The sequence below is a fragment of the Piliocolobus tephrosceles genome, chromosome 7 (assembly GCF_002776525.5).
Source record: "Piliocolobus tephrosceles isolate RC106 chromosome 7, ASM277652v3, whole genome shotgun sequence".
Taxonomy (NCBI): domain Eukaryota; kingdom Metazoa; phylum Chordata; class Mammalia; order Primates; family Cercopithecidae; genus Piliocolobus; species Piliocolobus tephrosceles.
Genome location: NC_045440.1, coordinates 1,719,967 through 1,738,281, shown reverse-complemented (window position 1 = coordinate 1,738,281; position 18,315 = coordinate 1,719,967). Strand labels below are relative to the sequence as shown.

General features: G+C 44.9%; 1 protein-coding gene across 4 annotated transcripts in view; it reads left to right on the top strand.

Annotated features, from left to right (window-relative positions):
- Positions 1-18,315, top strand: part of MSRA (methionine sulfoxide reductase A) — a 364,854-nt gene that overhangs the window by 276,690 nt on the left and 69,849 nt on the right. The window contains exon 6 of one of the 4 annotated variants that reach the window (XM_023225264.3): positions 1,265-1,373. The exons of the other annotated variants lie outside the window; for them this stretch is intronic. Coding sequence (XP_023081032.1) covers positions 1,265-1,372 — 108 coding nt within the window. The 3' untranslated portion in view covers position 1,373. The remainder of the gene's footprint in view (positions 1-1,264; positions 1,374-18,315) is intronic. 4 annotated transcript variants of the gene reach the window in all.

Genomic DNA, 18,315 nt, shown 5'->3' with positions numbered 1-18,315 from the left:
TTCTGTGACTTTTCTGGCTAAATAACTTCTTCAGAAGACAACTCATTTTTGAAATTAGACTGGACTTTGTTTCATGAGTTTACAAAACTTATGATTCAGGTCCACATTGCCTACTTTTGAATTGGGTCTATTTAGATGTCAGAATGTACAACACAAGAACAATGAGTTCAGTGTCTGTCCTGTTCTTCATGGTCAGGATTTTTGTGTTTGTTTTATCCCCTGTAAACCAAGACATTTCCAATACAGGCTGTCTGACGACTAACGAGAGGGATCATAGGGACCCTATAGTCTGCCCTTCTAGGCTGTTCTCAGGCCCTATCCCACCCAGGCCTCTCTTCTCCATCTTCTTAAAATCTTCATCGATCCCCAAGTCAGCTGCCCTGGCTGGCTTGTGTGTGTCTGCGATGATAGAGCTATCAGCACTGCCATTTCCCGGCCCGTGTAGGCCCATGTGAGAATATGGGTGGCCAATAATGCTGTCGCAGCCTGGGAAAGGGACAGCAAAGGGGAAGAGGCAGCCACTTGAGAGCCAGAGCCGCCCATTCCCAGCAGAGCTCGGAGACCACAGTGCCACTCCTGCCCATTCCCAGCAGAGCTTGGTGCCATTCTCAGATCTCCCAAACTGACCCCAGATGTCCATACTTTTATGGATTAATACCACCAGGGTGTTGAGCTAGATTTTGACAATCAAAAAAAAAAAAAAAAAGTGTATCCCAATTCCACGTACAGTGACAAGCCCATGAGCCATCAAATTAGGAATTACTATCTATCTATCTGAGACAAAGTTTCACTCTGTCACCCAGGCTGGAGTGCAGTGGCGTGATCTTGGCTCACTGCAGCCTCCGCCTCCCAGGTTCAAGTGATTTTCGTCCCTCAGCCTCCCGAGTAGCTGGGATTACAGGCATGTGCCACCACGCCCAGCTAATTTTTGTATTTTTTGGTAGAGAGAGGGGTTCGCCACGTTGGCCGGGATTGTTTTGAACTCCTGGCTTCAAGTGATCAGCCTGCCTCAGCCTCCCAAAGTGCTGGGATTACAGGCATGAGCCACTGTGTCCTGGCAGATTGGAAGTGATTATACCCACTTTATAAAGTGGTGAGAATGGCATGTTTTGATTCAATTCAAAAGGTATTTACCAAGTACCTCCATATTCAAGGGAGGGGATGTGGAAGCAACTTATATACAGAATTAAAACCTGCAAAGGCATCAGCAAAGAGCGTCTCGCATCAGTTTCTCTGTTCACTTGGTCCCTACTTGTCTTCACAGAAAGAACAATTCTTATGTGGGAATCAAAATGCTATTTCTTTGAGAAAAAAGATGGCCCTGATAAGAAAGACAACAAACACGTTGATGCGGAAACAGCCTCCAACATGAAGTAAGATTTCCAACTGATCAGATCCTTAATTTAGATGCTAAGCAAGAGGTCGTCTATTTGTAGGGTTCTGTGGATTCTAGAGCCCCACCCGGACCTACTGAATTAGGGTCCTTAGGGGTGGGGCCAGGAAATGTGAACTGTTTAAACCTCCTGTATTAGGCAGTTCTTGCATTGCCACAAATACCTGAGACTGAGTAATTTATAAATTAAAGAGGTTTATTTGGCTCATGATCCTGCAGGCTTTACAGGAAGCAGGGTGCTGGCATCTGCTCGGCTTCTTGGTAGACCTCAGGAAGCTTCTGATCATGGAGGAAGGTGAAGGGGGAACAGGCACATCACATGGTGAAAGCAGGAGCAAGGGAGAGAGAGCTGGGGGAAGGTGCCATACATTTTGAAAGACCAGATCTCCTGTGCACTCAGAGTGAAAGCCAACTTATCACCAAAGAATGGCCCAAGCCATTCATGAAGGATCTGCCTCCATGATCCAAACACCTTCCACTAGGCCCCACCTCCTGGACTGGAGATTACATTTCAACATGAGATTTGGGCAGGGACATATATTTAAACCATATCAACTCTCCAAGTGATTTTCATACAGAGCTGGGCTTGGACATCTCAAGGTAGTAGACTAGTACTTAGTCTTGGGCATCAGACAGACTTCGGTACCTGTTTGAGCCTGGATAAGTAACTTAACCTCTCAGTCTGTTTCCTAATCTATAAAGTGGATCTAATCATATGAACCTCAGAGGTTGATGGTGTGACGTGAGTGAGATGACATGTGCCAAGCTCCCGACTTGCAGTGTTCTATCTGCCGCTCTATCTGCAATGGGCATGAATGGGCAGATGACTTGCCCAAGGGATGTGAACATTAAACAGTCAGCTGTTGATGAGGAAGGCATGGCTCAGGACAGTGCCAGCTAAGGTACATTTAGAACTCTGTTTTCCATCAATACATTTCCTCATGTGACATAAGCTGTGCCTCTTGGGTGGTGGGCTTCCAGCCCAAGGTTAGGGGCTTTGGGGAAGCTTAACAGGTCCTTATCTAGGAGCGTTTTTCCACTGCCATCTAAGCTGTGTGTGTCAGCTGGGTTCAAGGAGTTAAAAATGTCTGATTAGTAATCAGCTGTGCAAAAGCAACACTTTTCATTCTTAAGTTCTGTTCTCCAGTGTATTGAGATTTTTCAGCTCTTTTGTTTCCATGGGTCTCGCAGGCATGGCCTTGAGCAGCAGTTCTCAGACTTTTTGGCCTCAGGACCTCTTTGCACTATAAAATTATTAAGGACCCCAACAAACTTTTGTTGGATATTTACCAGATTAAAAATTAAAACTGAGAAATTAAAAAAACCCAAGCACACATTCATCCTTCAGAGTGATGATGTCATCACGCTCCGTGTAGCTTCCAGAAAACTTTACCTGCACTCATGAGAGAATAAGAGTGAACAGGGAAATACATCTTAGCATGACGATAAGAATAATTTTGACCTTGTGGATCCTGGAAAAGATTCTGGAGGTCCCCGGGGCCTCTGAGCCATAGAGACCTGCTGATCTGGATTGCACAGGTTACCCCACCCTGTTCGTCTGCCTCACAGAGAAGCACAGAAGTCAAAGCTGAGGCCATTGTTATCACTGAGCAGCACAGCTGGGGCAGGGTCTTAGGGAAGGCGTCCGAGCCCAGCCCAGTTCCCTGGCCTTACAAACGAGGAACCTGAGCCCCAAAGAGGTAAAGCAATGCTCCCAAGCTCACACAGGTGGGTGCCAAGCCCAGTTAATAACCCAGAGCTTCTGATCACTGGACTTGCCCCTGCATCCCAATTGAGTGACTTAGGGACCGGGCTCCGGTGAAAGACAACTTGGTTCCAATCCCAGCCCTGCCACTGTGTGACTCTGGGCAAGTGTCTTAACTTCTCTGGCCTGAACTTTCTCATACATAAAATGTGGATAATAAAAAATAGCTGCTTCATAGGCTTGCTGGGAAAATTAAATGAGATAACGTGTGGAAAGGAACTGGCATCTCACATAAGCATTATACACACACACACACACACACACATTTTAGCTTTACAACTAATTCTTAGAGGGATACGTTTGTAATTTTATAGCAGTCACTACTTCTAGAAATCATGACCAGCTTTTCTTCATCTCTTGGTCTCAGTTGTTCCTTTTCCCAACAACCTTCAGGCTTGCTCAGCAGCATCACAGGGGAAAGGGATTCCAGGATCCGTGGTGAGAACATCGTCTCTCTCTGCCTTCCCAACAGACTGAAGGCAGAGCTAAGATCGGATGTAATTAGTTTCCATGTCAGACCCAACAATCCATGCTGTATGTCATGCCGGAGTGATCAGTGTTTTCAAGGTGGAATGAAACCTCATAATGAAGCAGTGAATAGTATTATTGCAGTTGAATAACCTGCAGCATGATGTATGATGATTAGAATTTGTTTCTGGCATATGGTTTTCTTTTTCTTGTTTTCCCCACAAAGTGGAGTGTCTGCTTCTGTAGCAGCATCCATTTGCAAACTGCGTTCCCAAACCACTCTTTAATCGTCTCCTACATCAGTTCGTGGGAGAGCTTAGTTGAGGGTAGGTAACCCAGTTCTCCTCATTCAACAAATGTAAACATAGCACTTCACGTTTGTAAAGGGTTGGGGGTCCCTAGTGACCTGCACACACAAGTCAATAGATTTCTGCTGAAAAAATTGTAATATTAAAACATCATACATAAATTTGAAGACTTCATATGCAAACAGCAACAAAACCAAAAAATAACAAAGGACAGAGATTTTAAAATAATCTCTTATAAATAACTAGTTTTATCTACCCAACCAAATAAAATAATTTGTACTCTGTGGGCTCTGCTACCTCAGATCCTGTGCAGACATATGTGGATATCAATAATGAATGAATCAATTGATTCATCCTCAGTCTTGCTGAGTGTCTCTCTGGGAGTTACCACTTGTGGCTCTTGTTTACCCAAAGATCACTTTGAAGATAGAACATTCTGTAGTCCCAGATAGCATCATCTTGCCTAGAATGACGTATGATCCATATCTCTAAGCCACAGGACTGGAGCTTCTCCCTCTTGCTAAGGAAGTTGCACGTATCACCCAAAAGATGCTGGCTTTGAGCTGAGAAGACCTGGCTTCTCATATTGTGCCTTGTACTAACAGCAGTGTGATTGAGGCAAGTGCCTTGATTCTCTGGTCTTCCTTCACCCCATCTGTACAGTGATCTCTCAGCAGCTGTTCACCTCTAATGGTGGTCTGGAGAGTGGTGGCTGAATCCCTCCACCATTGGGCGTTCAAAGCCACCCATTTCCACTGAGGCAGGTGGATCACAAGATGAGGAGTTTGAGACCAGCCTGGCCAATATGATGAAACCCCATCTCTACTAAAAATACAAAAATTAGGCATGGTGGTGGGCGCCTCTAGTCCCAGCTACTGGGGAGGCTGAGGCAGGAGAATCCCTTGAACCTGGGAGGTGGAGGTTGCACCGATCCAAGATTGCACCACTGTCACTCCAGCCTGGGTGACAGAGTGAGACTCCATCAAAAAAAAAAAAGCCAGCCATTTCCAATGGCCTTGAGGTAAGGAGTATGTTGCATTAAATAAGGATCATTAAGGATCTGAATGAGCTAACTACCGTGAGTTTGAATGAATCTAGAACTTAATCTCAGGTTTGCATGTCAGGGATAGTTCAGTTCACTAACACATTCTCCATTACTGTGTGAGGTGGTGTGCAAGACCTCAGGTTCACTCTTGGGTCTGGGAATGACTGCAGTGGACATATTTATTCTTCCTTAGTGTGTCAGATATCTATCACAGCGTAACAGCCTACCCCAATCATGGTGGTTTAAGAGAAAAATAATTACTCTTGTGATTCTGTGGGTTGGCTGCGTTGTTCTGTCGATTTTGCATGGACTCAGTCATGGGACAGCGATTCGGTTGGTGGGTCACCTGGAGGCTGGGCTCAGTTGGGATGATGGGGCTGTCTGGATCTCTCTCTCTCTTTGCGTGGTCTTTCCCCCTCAAGGTTAGCCTGGCCTGGGTTGGCTCTAGAGATGGTGACGCCATGCTGAGCCCCAATTCCAAGTGCTTATCAAGCCTCTGCTTCCTCTACTGATGTTCCTGGGTTAAAACAAGTCATATATTCAAACCCAAAGTTAATGTGGGGATGGGGACTGTCCCTCTTAGTGTAGATACCAGGAGGTGTGATTCGTGGAGGCTGTTAGTGTAATGGTCTTCCCACCTTAGCCTCAGTTTCCGTGTCGGTTAGATGGGAATAGGTTACTAAGCATGTAAGGAGGTCCAGCCTGAGTTGAGGTGTTTCCCATGTCACATCCATTTCTAACTGAGTGTGTGATCATAGGATTCACATTCCTCATAAGTAAAGAAGTCTTGGACCAAGCGATCCAAGGGACCACCATTATCACCACCTGACTTCAACACACACACACACACACACACACTCTTCTGCTTCATCTCTCACACAATGTAAAAATCAAATATGATTGGAAGAATCTTCAAAGTGGTAGAGGACTATACCAATGGGATGTATTATTACAAATAATAATTATGAAGAATTCTAATAAATATATTTTCCAAAAACTTATGAGAGGCTAAACATCTCTATTATATATTGCACATTTAAAAATAATTACTTTGTGAGAAGTGCCTTATTCAGGTTTCTGTTTCTTTTCTGGTGTTTTAAGCTCACTCTAAAAAGGTTAGGCAAATCAAGATGTGTTTGCATGAAACTAAAGGCACTAGGAGGAGACTAAAAGGTCAAATCTACCTTTTAGTTGCAGCCTGTGTTCAAAATGGAGGCATTTCAGCTCACTCAAGTCTTTATTTAGTCTAACCACTTGGCAACCTACTTTATTTAGTCTAATCACTTGGCAACCTACTCTAACCACTTGGAAACCTACAACCTACATACAGAATCATAGTTCAGCCATCCATTCCTACCTTCCTAGTGTTTTTGTTTATTTGCTTGGCTCATCGTGTTGTGTTTATGTGTACATGTCTGTGAGGACAGCTCAACTGTGACCTCTTGTACAGTGTTCAGAATTTACAAAGTTCCCTAAGGATACCAGGCCATCCCTGGCCCTCTTTTCTCTTATATGTGGGCAAAGACTGAGTGACTTGGGGTCCTGACCTCAATAAGTGTAGTCTTATTCTCACCCATTCCTTTGCTTATTCACTGAACCTAGCCCTGAAGCGATGGGACTGAAGATTCAGAATCAGCTGTCACCTCTGTGTGGATGACTGCGCTCAGGATGCACTTCATAACCCTCCTCATGGCTTATAAGATCCTCTCTAGTATGGCTGCTGGCTCCCTATTCTCCTAAGTGTAAACACCCTCCCCCACTCTGAGGACTGTCCATCCCATCATGCATCCACTGCACCCCAGCCTTCATAACTCACATGCTGATAGGGAAATAAACGAAGACCACCAAATGGAAAGAAGCAAAGGTTCTTGAATCAGAGCTTGCTACAGCCAGAGAGCCAGCCACTAGCACTTGCATACGGCAGAGACTCAAAGGCAAGCAGAAGAGAGAAAGCTCCAGAGTGGAAAAGAGGGAAAGCTTCAAGTATGTCCTGATTGGAGGCTGTTGGCCTGGGGAAGTTGCAGGTAGGCTAACAATAGCCTACCTGTAATAATAGGTTAGGGGTACATATTTGACTTTCTTGGGTTCTAGAATTGGAAGCCAGGACAAAAGTTAGGGAAACTGTCAGGGAAATGAATCAAGTCCTTGTCATTTGGGGCTGATTGCTAAAGGGGTTGTTGTTTGGCTTCCTGACCTAGTGACTATAAACAGTAGGTTGGCTTCCTGGGCTGGTTGCTGCAGGTTGTGGGCCAAGGTTCTGTTTTTATGTAGTCAGACTAGTGTCCATTTGTATCTTCAGCCTCTCACGATTCCCCCAACCAAAGGTGCTGCTGTTCCTTGTTCCCTGTCCTCGCAGACCCTCTTTCCACACTCCACCATTCTGGCGGAAGCCCCTTCCAGTGTGTTTTCACAGCACCTGCACTTTGATCACAGCACGTGTCCCTTTTATATTAGTCATTACTGGTTCATTTTCCCTTTTGGTCCAAACACTCCTTGAGGGCAGGGGTTCTGTCTCGTTCATCACTGTATCTTCCCTAGTCCCTCGCACCATGTCTGGCTCCAGGCAGCTTATAGTAAATGTTGATTAAACAAATGATTGATGAATACCAAATACAGCCTGATAACTCCCCCTTTCCACCCCCTGGTCTGCATTTCTCCCTGCCTTATAGATATCTGCAACTGGATATCCCACTTGCATCTCAAAATTAACATGTCTAAAACCAAACCATTGATCTTTCTCCCAAGCCATCCTCCTTGTGATGTCCCCATTTGTAAAGTCCCACCATGTTCACAAACCCCGTACCTTGTCCCCTGCAGCTCTCAGTCCTCATCATCTTCATCTCTTCCATTTCTGTCCATTCCTTTGTATTCCCACCTCAGCCTTTGTTCTGGTTTGGACTCTGACCTCATCCTGCCGCCTGATCACTGGGTTCCAGTCTCAGTCACCCTCTCAAATCCATCCTCCACGCCATCCCAAAGTTCCACTTTGCTTATGCTTCTGCTTTGTGGGAAACCCTTCTGTGGCCTCACATGTCTCAGCCTAGCATTCAGAGCTCTCAACCGTATGAAATAATCCTGTCCATAGTGCTCAGTAACTCCTTGCCACGCACTTGACTTTTCAATCCAGTTGCCCTAGTTATCATTTCTAGGACATGCCTTTTCCTCCTCTCCTCTCTGCTGCCTTTACCACCTCTGCAGCCTAAACAAAGACTGAATGTTCCCTTGTCTCCAATGGCAGTTATAGCTGCTACTCGGTACGGTAGTGATTGATGCCGTTGTCTTCTTTCCCTTACTGAACTAAGGAAACATCCACCCTCGCTTGTCTTTGCCATTTGTAGAGTAGGCACACGGTAAATATCTGTTGAACAAATGAATGATGCAGCTGGTGATTGCATCTAGAATAACCCTCACGTTAAGATGGGTTCATCCTTAGATGGATTTGGGATTGATGAATTCAGACCTGCAGTTAAGAGTTTGCTTGTAAATCATGAGACCTTGTAGACAGAGTAGCAGCCTAATTATGTGTCTGAACCGTCAGTGTTTACTCAGTCCTTCCTTTTGTAGTTCTAGTAAATTGCTTTGTATTTGAATCCGTGCTAGGGCCTTCTCCCTGGATATTTTTGTTGTTGTTGAGGCCCACACCAGCAGCATGGCCAAATGCTTATTTCCCAAGTTATATCCAGAAATTATTGCCTTTTTTTTTTTTCTTGTTTTGACAGAATCTTGCTCTGTCGTTCAGGTTAGAGTGCAGTGGCATGACCTCAGCTCACTGCAACCTCTGCCTCCTGGTTCAAGCAATTCTCCTGCCTCAGCCTTCTGAGTACCCGGGACTACAGGCACGCGCCACCACGCCTGGCTAATTTTTGTATTTTTAGTAGAGATGGGGCTTCACCATGTTGGCCAGGATGGTCTCAATCTCTTGACCTAATGATCCGCCTGCCTCGGCCTCCCAAAGTGCTGAGCCACCATGCCTGGCCCTGGCTTTTCTTTAGTAGAAGTTCAGTTCATACTACCAAGGCGTCTAAAATATTTGTCTCCTTACTCATTAAAACTCGGCAGTTACATGTCAAACTGGAAAGAGGGATAGGTTGGCGGAATTGGGGACCAACAGGTAGCTGGGATCTGCAGGGTCTTGGCAGGAGAAGGCTTGCTGGGGACAAGGCACATGGGTGTGCATAACGATCTCAGAGACCAGCATGGTGGAAAAGAGGGAAACAGCCGCCCTATCTCTCACAAGATCTAAAAGAGCCTGCCAGCTTGGTATTTTGGTCCCTGGATTTATGTATCTGATGAAGATAAAACATTCAGAGAATGCTAGCCCCGTGTAGAACACCAGCCTAAAAGAATGGAATAAAAAGAATGCCGACAAAATTTGAATAATCATATGCGATACATCTATTCGTTCTAAAACATGATTAGATAATGCAAATTATACTTGATAATCATAAATTAAAACAATTACAAATAAAACAGAACACATTTATTGTTTAAATTGCTGAAGTTTATATTTAGAAATTGCTTTGGGTAGCATCAACATTGACTCTGCTGGAGGATTAACCTTTGCTGTCATAGGTGCAAAGCAGCCATTTCGAATGGTTTTAATAGCAATCTGTGCTTCTGATGCAGTGAACTGGGTTTCTGCTCCGCCGTGCTCTTCCCCGTTCTCTGTGGTTTTATCATCCTTGGCCTGCACACGTACTGTTCCCTTTGCCTAGAATAATCTTTTCCTTTTTTATTCATTCTTTGGGATTTAATGAAAACCCTGACTGTTCTGTGAGGCCACCCCACATCCCTTTGATATTGCTTTTCTCTTCTGCATCTGCGTGGCATCTTACACGTTTGCTAATGTGCGCTCGTGATCTTGAACATCCCTTGAGCACAGGTCTCTGTTCCCCTCTAGAAGCCTCCCCTGGCTCCTGCCTCGATGATGAGGAAGACCCTGCCTGAGTTGATTTTGTTGCCTTCGTCCGCTCTATGCCTAGTATGGGGCCTGGTGCTCCTTTATTGGAAAGCAAGAAATATTTATTTAATGAAATGTTACTGACACAAGCTGGGGCTCTTTTAGTTCTAAGAAAACTGCTATCTCCCCATGACTGTTTTGGCCCCTCTTGCCCTGTGTCCTTGATGTCTGTGACCGGTCACTCCTGAGTTCTCTCTGTGAGGCTCACTGCTGCTACCATGTCTGAGCCCAAGGGCATTGAGGGGCCTTCCCCTGTCACCCCCTTGTGTTACAGACACATATTCCAGAGAGGTGAACCCTCGCTGAAGGTCGCAGGTTCCCTTCCAGCTACCACTGAAGCTTGTAGCTTGGTTCAACAGGCCTCGCTACATAGAAATGGTGGACTCTTCTGAGTTGAGAGACTCGGATTGTACTTGAAACTTTCCATTCTCCAGCTGGGCCATTTGGGGCACTTCCTCTTTTTGTGTGAAATCATTAGCCACAATCCGGAGACCTACGAGTGGAATTTGGTCTGCAGTCTTTGTTTCTTTCCTTAAAGTTTGAATTCTGATACTTCTCACAAAGACGCCTGCTTTGCAGATAGCTCTGGTCCCCACCGTCCATCCCGACAGTTACTGCATCTTTGGGAAACTTTGTGTTTCATACTCACAGCGCTTCTCAGCTTGCACTAGCCATGTTCCAAGTCTCCAGCCACTGCATGCAGCCAGCAGTTAGATTTCCGGACCAGAGAGCGCCAGTCGGATGCTTCTCCCTTCACTCATTGATGGTTCTTGCTGGCTTCAGAAGGTATTTAGATCTGACACTGTGGATGAAAAGTCCCTATAAAGCCCTTCCTACTCTGACATCCAGTGAATCTACTATTAAGATGGATTTTAGAGTTGAATGAGTCCAGGACCACCATTGCTGTCTCACTAAATTGGAACTCACTGGTCAGTAGCTATAATGTTTGAACTGGAACCAGAAAATAGCTCTCAAATTTGCAGAGTCAGCTTTGCTGGGCTTCAGGCTGAGTGGGCTCATAGCTGGTTGGCCCTGTGTCTCTGGCCTGGGCACGGTGGCTCCTTGCCAAGGCCAGCAGCCCTCGATGGCGGCAGCACGGAGCAGACCGAGCCCCAGCCGACTCCCCCCTGAGGCCTTGCGCCTCCCGCTTCACAGCATCGTGCCTTCCCTCTTCCAGTTCCCAGGGTTGGTTGCTTCAGGCGGTCTCAGCCCTCTGCACAGTCAGCTGTCAGGGAGGGGGAAGTGGCAGGTCCAAGGCAGCCAGAAGGCTTCCCACTGCCAGCCCTGCCTGTGGCATTCCTTAAGGTGACAAGGAGTGTGTTTTAAAGCCACCCTCCAAAACTCTTATTCCCCATGAATTCTCTGCAGCTGCTCCAGAATTGACTGTAAAGAGAACCTCGGTTAAGCTGCCTATGCAGCCAGAAGGCTGTGAGTCAGACGACGGCCTGCCAAGTGCAACCTGAGATGCTTCGGTGGAAGCTTGTTCCTCGATGGTGACACCTTGTCTCCAGGCTCATCCATTTGAGTGAAAATTCGTCTCTTTCCCTCCCTCATGCTTGTCTTTACCAAAAAACATCATGTAATGAACGATGGTTGTTTTGGTCTGAAAGAGACTTTTCTTTTTTTTTTTTTTTTTTTTTGAGAGTGTTTCTCTGTTGTCAGGCTGGAGTGCAGTGGTGTGATTTTCGCTCACTGCAACCTCTGCCTCCCGGGTTCAAGCGATTATCCTACTCCAGCCTCCCTAGCAGCTGGGACCACAGGCGTGCACCACTACGCCTAGCTAATTTTTGTATTTTTAGTAGAGAGAGGGTTTCACCATGTTGACCAGGATGGTCTCGATCACTTGACCTCATGATCCACTTGCCTCAGCCTCCCAAAATGCTGAGATTACAGGCGTGAGCCACTGTGCCCGGCTGAAAGTGACTTTTATTTGTATAGATTATCTCTGTAAAAATTGAAAGGTTTTTGTGAACATCTGGTACTTATAAAATACTTTTGTAGGGGAGGATGGGAGATGATGAAACTACTTCCCCATTTAGACAGTACCACCTGTAAGAAGACTTGTGGTCTGGTTTCGAAGATGGTTATCCACAGTGAGATGACTAGAAGACAGTACCTCTCAAACTTTCATGTTCACCAAAGTCATCTGGGGATCTTGGTAAAATGCAGATTTGGATACAGCAGGCCTGGATGAACCCGGACTGGTTTTCCTAATAAACTCCCAGAAGAAGTGCAGGTTTTAAGGCTATGAGGTGCTTCTCTGGACCCTGGCTGTCCGACAGCCACATTTAATGAGAAGAGAACACAGTTGTGTGGTTGACTGTGTTGAGGATCACACTGACTTAGAAAGTTATGACTTTAATGTTCCTAAGTTGAATCACTAAGATTTCTGTATAAAACAGCAGAAAATATGGGAGTTTGGAGAAGGGAGAAACGAGCTGGACGAAATAGCTTCCTAGTTCCCGATTCATCTTTGGGCATCAGCTGTTTTGTGCGCTGGTGCCGATAAGCTGGAGCACGCTTTGTGAACAGAGTTCTGTCCTAGCTGGACAGGATGGAGATGTCGTAGGGTTCAGTTAATGTAGTGAATTTTTCCTGAATCTTTAAATTCTCATATATAAAAACATGTAGTTAAGCAAACAGTACAATAATATAGAAAAGACTGTGTATATGTGTGTGTGTGTGTACCCCATGAGAAATGTTTTTGCTGGTATGTGAAAGAGAAAATCTAGTGTTTGGAAAGAGTTCTCCACTGTGCTTTGGGACTACAAGTTTGGCTTGGGGCAGGGCAGCAGAGTTGGAGAGGAGGCAGGGGACGCAGAATGAGGCCATCGTCCCTGTGCAGCATATCAGGTGTTACTTTTATGTTGGTGAAAGAATGATCTGAGGAGCCTGCTTATCAATGTGGAGAAGATTGCAGCTGCAATTTGCTGGTTAGTCTCTGTTCTTTTAACGCTTTCCTGAAGTGCCATTTTGTCTCGGTAAAATGCTCCCTAAAAATACTCAAATATTTTTAGTTGTAGAGTACAAATCAGATTGAGCTGCACATTTCCCTGGTGAGCAAAAGTGATGAGTTTGTGTTCATTAACTCGAGGCCATCTGGTGCAGACACGCTGCCGTCTGTGAATCAAACGTGCATCAAACTCCAGGGATCAGAACGCGTGCCAGAGCCAGTGTTTTGGAGAGTCAACAACAACCGGGGGGAAAAGAGGCCCCGGCTATATTTTTCTTTTAAAAAATCGGCTCTGCCTTGCAGCATATCAGAGCATCCCGTGCTGCCCAGCTGATGAGCCCGCTTGCAATCTCTCCATTGCCCATCTGAACTGTCTTTGGGGTGTGCACTGAACTGTTTTTGAGGTGTGTCTCTGGTTGAAGTCATCTTGCCCGATACCATCTTCATTTGGATGCGGGGAGAGGTGGAGAGAGCATTCCAGTGACTTTCTCTGCATTTTTCTGTAACCACAGGCCAGAGCCACAGACAGGCGTGTGCACACGTACACACACATTGTGAGACAAAAGAATTGTGAAGCAAAGCAATGCTCAAAGTAGTTGACATGCTGCAGAACTTTCTCGGGAGAACTACCTTCTGCAAATAACCAATTTCTTGAGGAGAGAGTGCTTCTTGCAGTCTTGCCAATAAAAAGTCACTCAGCAGCAGCTAACTTTCTGTTTAGCGTGCTCACCAAAATATATATACATGAAAGAAATTGCTACACTGATCTGGTACTGATGACCACCAGGGCCCTCCATGGCGTGTATGGAGAAGGGACCTGGGAGGGTCTGGGAGCCTCCTTGGAGGTTCCTCCCACTTCGGCATCCATAAGTCTTGTATTTGTTACTGGGGGCCCATGTATCTGTGTTAGCAGTCGGTCCCCTGCAGAGCAGGACAGCTGATGTTTCTGTGAGGAGATGCAATTTGCTGTGTAGCCTCTGTACCGTCTTTCTAGCTATACCTTCTCCTTTAGGTACCCAAGCATGTTTAGTGGAAGGAGAGAACACAGACTGGGCTGCAGATGGAGGGATGATGAGAATAGGGACTCTCCCTGTCCCTGTACCTGCCCACCACCTCCTGCCTGCATCCTGAGATGCCCAGCAGAGGACAGGGTTCCACTTGGAAAGTTCTTTTGAATCTCACACAAGACAGTAATAAACATAGAGGTAGAAACAACAAGACATTTTACCATGTCTTGTGTCATGTAGGAAACTTCACATTTCAGAAAATATAAAGAAAAAAGGATGAAGCAAAGGGCTTTAAGGATACAATGGACCTTATTATGGAAGGAAAGCGGTGCTGTCACGGAGCTAAAAATGAACTGTTTTCTTTTTCCAGTGGGTTAACTTTTAAAAGTGCATGTTACGTAGTGCCCTGCATTGCAGTATATCTTATTATAACCTTACCAGCCACAGCTCCTATCACTGTTTCCCATGTTTGCTAATATGGTAATCATGAAATAGCACTTTGTTTTTTGAATCTTTGGTTAGCATCAGAGTTTTAATTTATTGTTTGCTTTTTGTTTGTAAGCCCTGAATGAAGGCTTTCTTGCACTTAGGAAAGCCCATCTTCCAGTATGCAGACAAGTTAGCTCACGTCTTATTAAGCCATTAGTTGAATTATAATTCATTTGCTATAGCCTTGATCTCTAAATTGGTGGAATCCACATTGTTGGCAAGATTCAAGGGTAGCACACACCCTGAACACACAAGTGTGAGGACACACAGCAAGAATGAGTAAGCAAGAGAATCAGGGGAGTTTCTAAGGAGCTTTCTGGAGGAAGAGAATTTTGTTTTAATTTTTGATTATGCAGTTTATGTTTATAGTGGAAAACAGATAAGACAATAATAGTACCTTTGCTAACCATACTTTAAAACATTTTGATATATATGCTTCTGTTCCTTTCTCTATGGAAATAAATACCTTAAACAATAGAATCAGTATATTCATGAAGTATTGATCAGAAAAATCAGAATGATTACAAATGCATTGGTGAAAATATTATCAGTGACAATATTTGTAACATGCCTTTTCACTGATTGATATTTCATGAATATCTTTTCATACCGGTTATGGAATCCAGATGTATATATATGTATATACCAGTTATATAATAAAATGTTATCTTATTACATTCTTACCACTACGTAGTCTCCTTGAATGGATATACCATAGCTTATTTGACTGCTTTAGTGTTGTCTGACATTTGGGTTGCTCCCAACATTTCCTGCTCATCAATGCTGCTGTGATGAGCATACTGGTAGCTGAATCTTTTCATGCATCTGTGGTTAGTTCCCTAGAATAAGTTCCCAGAAGAGGCATAGCTGCATGTATGCATGTGCAGACTTTATGGCTTTTGATTTCTGTGTGTCAGTCGCATAATGTATTTTCTTCACTGGCATTTAGCATACCATTAACCTGTGGTAGTCCATAACTCTTCACTGTGTCAGGGCAGGGTTCTGTGCACCTCCTTTATCAACCTATGACACCACGATGCCCCCAGCCTTTCCAGTGCCGCCTCTTCCTGCCCAGACCAGTTCCGGGCCCAGAGGCCATGGCAGCTTGCATTGAGGTGCTGAGTATTGATGCGTGTTTGCAAAGAGATGACAGCCATGGATGAACGGAGAGGAAGTAGGAGAAAGTCATTGTCAGAGACTCCTGATTTCTCATGCAAGCTTTATCACTGATAGATACGGCATTTGCCCAATAGTCCATCACTTCTTCGATTCTCAATTTCCAAACCAAAGCAAATGAAGTCATTAAAAAGAATGATGTATCTGAGGGTATTTCAAAATTCTGGAGATTTCTGAGTCATGTGTAAGGAACAGAAAACCTGGCTTGGGTGGCATGCCGTGTCAAAGGAAAAGAACTGCAGTGAGGTTGGAGGAGTGGGCTCACCTGATGGATGCATTTGTTCAGTACACACATGACAGGAGAAGGCCTGGGCTGCAGAAGGACCGTCCCTCTGTGGGGTCAGGCAGTAAGGGGGGCTCTTGAAAAGTGGTAGCGTCTGAATGTCCTGGCCGCTGGGATCCTAGTAGCTTCAGATGCCAGATGGGTGCCCTTGGAAGGCAGAGGATGGGTGGTGGTCTTGGGTGAGGGGCTGCAGAAGCAGGTGGTGGTCAGGGGTCTAGCCAGGAAGATGCCATATCAAGGAGGCCCAGCCATCAGGGGACCAAGGTTCAGGGTGGAGCCTTGGAGGTTCCTTGGAAGTCTAGAGATAAGGAATGACTTTGTTCCATAGGTACCGGGCTCCTGGAGTCTCAGCCATAGGAAACTGGTATTCAATACTAGAGCTGGGATTGAAGAAAGGGCCTGTTCACAAGGAATCCAGTAGCAGCCCAGGTCCTATGTGGTACCACAGTCAGAGTGGAACCAGCATCCCAGACTGCTACACCATTGACCTGAAGCCTCTTCATGTATCTGGGGAGCTGGGACTAAGTGGTCTATGCTATGAGGATTCGGCAGCCACAGCACCGGGGGTGTGGACGTTTACTGCTGGTAACAGTAGTTGGCAGCCTTCTTTTTTGGCTTTTGTCTAGATCAAGCTTAGAGCGTCTGTGTCGTTTTCCATTTGATTACTCAGTGGCACAGATTTTACAGGAAAGGCAGACCTTTAAAAAAGTTTGTTTTCTTCTTTTTGTTGTAAAAAAAAAAAAAAAAAAAAGACAGAGATACAGAAAGCAATTTGAAGTAAATGTGTGGCTTCGTGATCTTATGTAAGCCAAACACCCTTGTTACCACATAACTTTGCTAGTCCCCCTAAGAGCCCCTCCTCCATCTGCCCCACCCCAGTTACAGCTTTACAGCTCCTCACCCTTCCCAATTCTTGTAACAGCCACTTCTATGCATTTCTTTATGGATTTGCCACCCAGGTGTGTGCTGTGGACCGAATGCTATGTCCCACTCAAATTCCTTTGTTGAAATTTTCACCCACAAGGTGATGGGATTAGTAGGTGATGGTGATGCCTTTGAAAGGTGATTCAGTCATGTGGGTGGAGCCCCCATAAATAGGATTAGTGCCCTTGTAAAGAGACCCTTTGCCCCTTCTGCTGTGTGAGGACACTGTAGGAAAGGAGGCAGTCCCTCACCAGACATAGAATGTACCTTGATTCTGGACTTCCCAGCCTCCAGAATGTGAGAGATACATTCCCGTTGTTTATCAGCCACCCAGTCTGTGGCATTTTGTTACAGCAGCCTGAACAGATGAACACAGTGTGCGCCTTCCTTGCTGTTGTTTTTGAGCCTTCCCCATTAAAAACAACAAAAAAAAGGTGATGTGTCTTTTAAGTCTCCTTTAAAACGTGCAGCTTCCCTTCTCTCCCTTCCTTTTTTCCTGTGGGTTTTTAATCTGCAGATCCCCATACACTGGAATGCTTGAGCAGTTCCTCTGTCTTTTGTATTTCCTGCACATTGGCAGCTGCGTCCAGAGGTGTGGACCAGACTCAAGTCTATCTCTTTAACAAAGTAGTGGTGCTTTTCATCGGGAAACCTACGCTATGTGGTTTTTGCTCCTTTTCATGTTAACATCCAGTGATGCACAAGGCACAGATCCATCACTTTACTGAGAGTTGCCAAATAGTATAATTTCAACTCTATAAATTTGTTTTCATTTATTAGTTGGGATAATTTTCTAAGAAGGAGCTTCCATGTCAGTTTCCATTTGGGTATTCAGTGGCACAGATCTTACAGGAAAGTCAGAATAAATGCTTAATGCTTTCTCTCTACCCACTTTTCAGGATATTGGCTTGGTTTCTTGTCATCCTTAAGACTGAACCAATTAGGTCTTTTTCAATAATATTGTGAACTCATGGATTTACACGTATTTGATGGGTTTCAATTCATCGCAATTACTGTCTTTACTGAAACTCATATTTTCCCATCTTTGACCAGCTGTAGCTTCTTCCCTTTGGCTCGGGGGTTCTTTTACCATGACCTGACGAGCTTTCCTATCTTCTTCACCATCTGGTATAGGCTCATGTTGTCTATTTCCTGCCCCAGACCTAGAATCCAGCATTTCTCTAAGAAATCTGGTTTCTTTTAACCAGAAAAAAGTATTTCAACACCAGTTGGGGCAGCATGGATGCTTATTGCTCTTGGTTTGGTCATTATTTCTAGTTTTTCCAGTGGACGCAGCATACAATGTGTAGTGTGTATGCTGGGGAGGGAGGGGTGTATCAAATACTGTGTGAGTTCAAACTGACATTTCAGACACAAATTCAGAACTGTATAGTTTTCACTCAACTACTTTTATATTGCATTTGTGTCTCCTTTCTTCTAAACCAAGAATCCTGTTTTTTTTTTTTTTTTTTTCTTTGAAACGGAGTTTTGCTCTTGTTGTCCAGGCTGGAGTGCAGTGATGTGGTCTTGGCTCACTGCAGCCT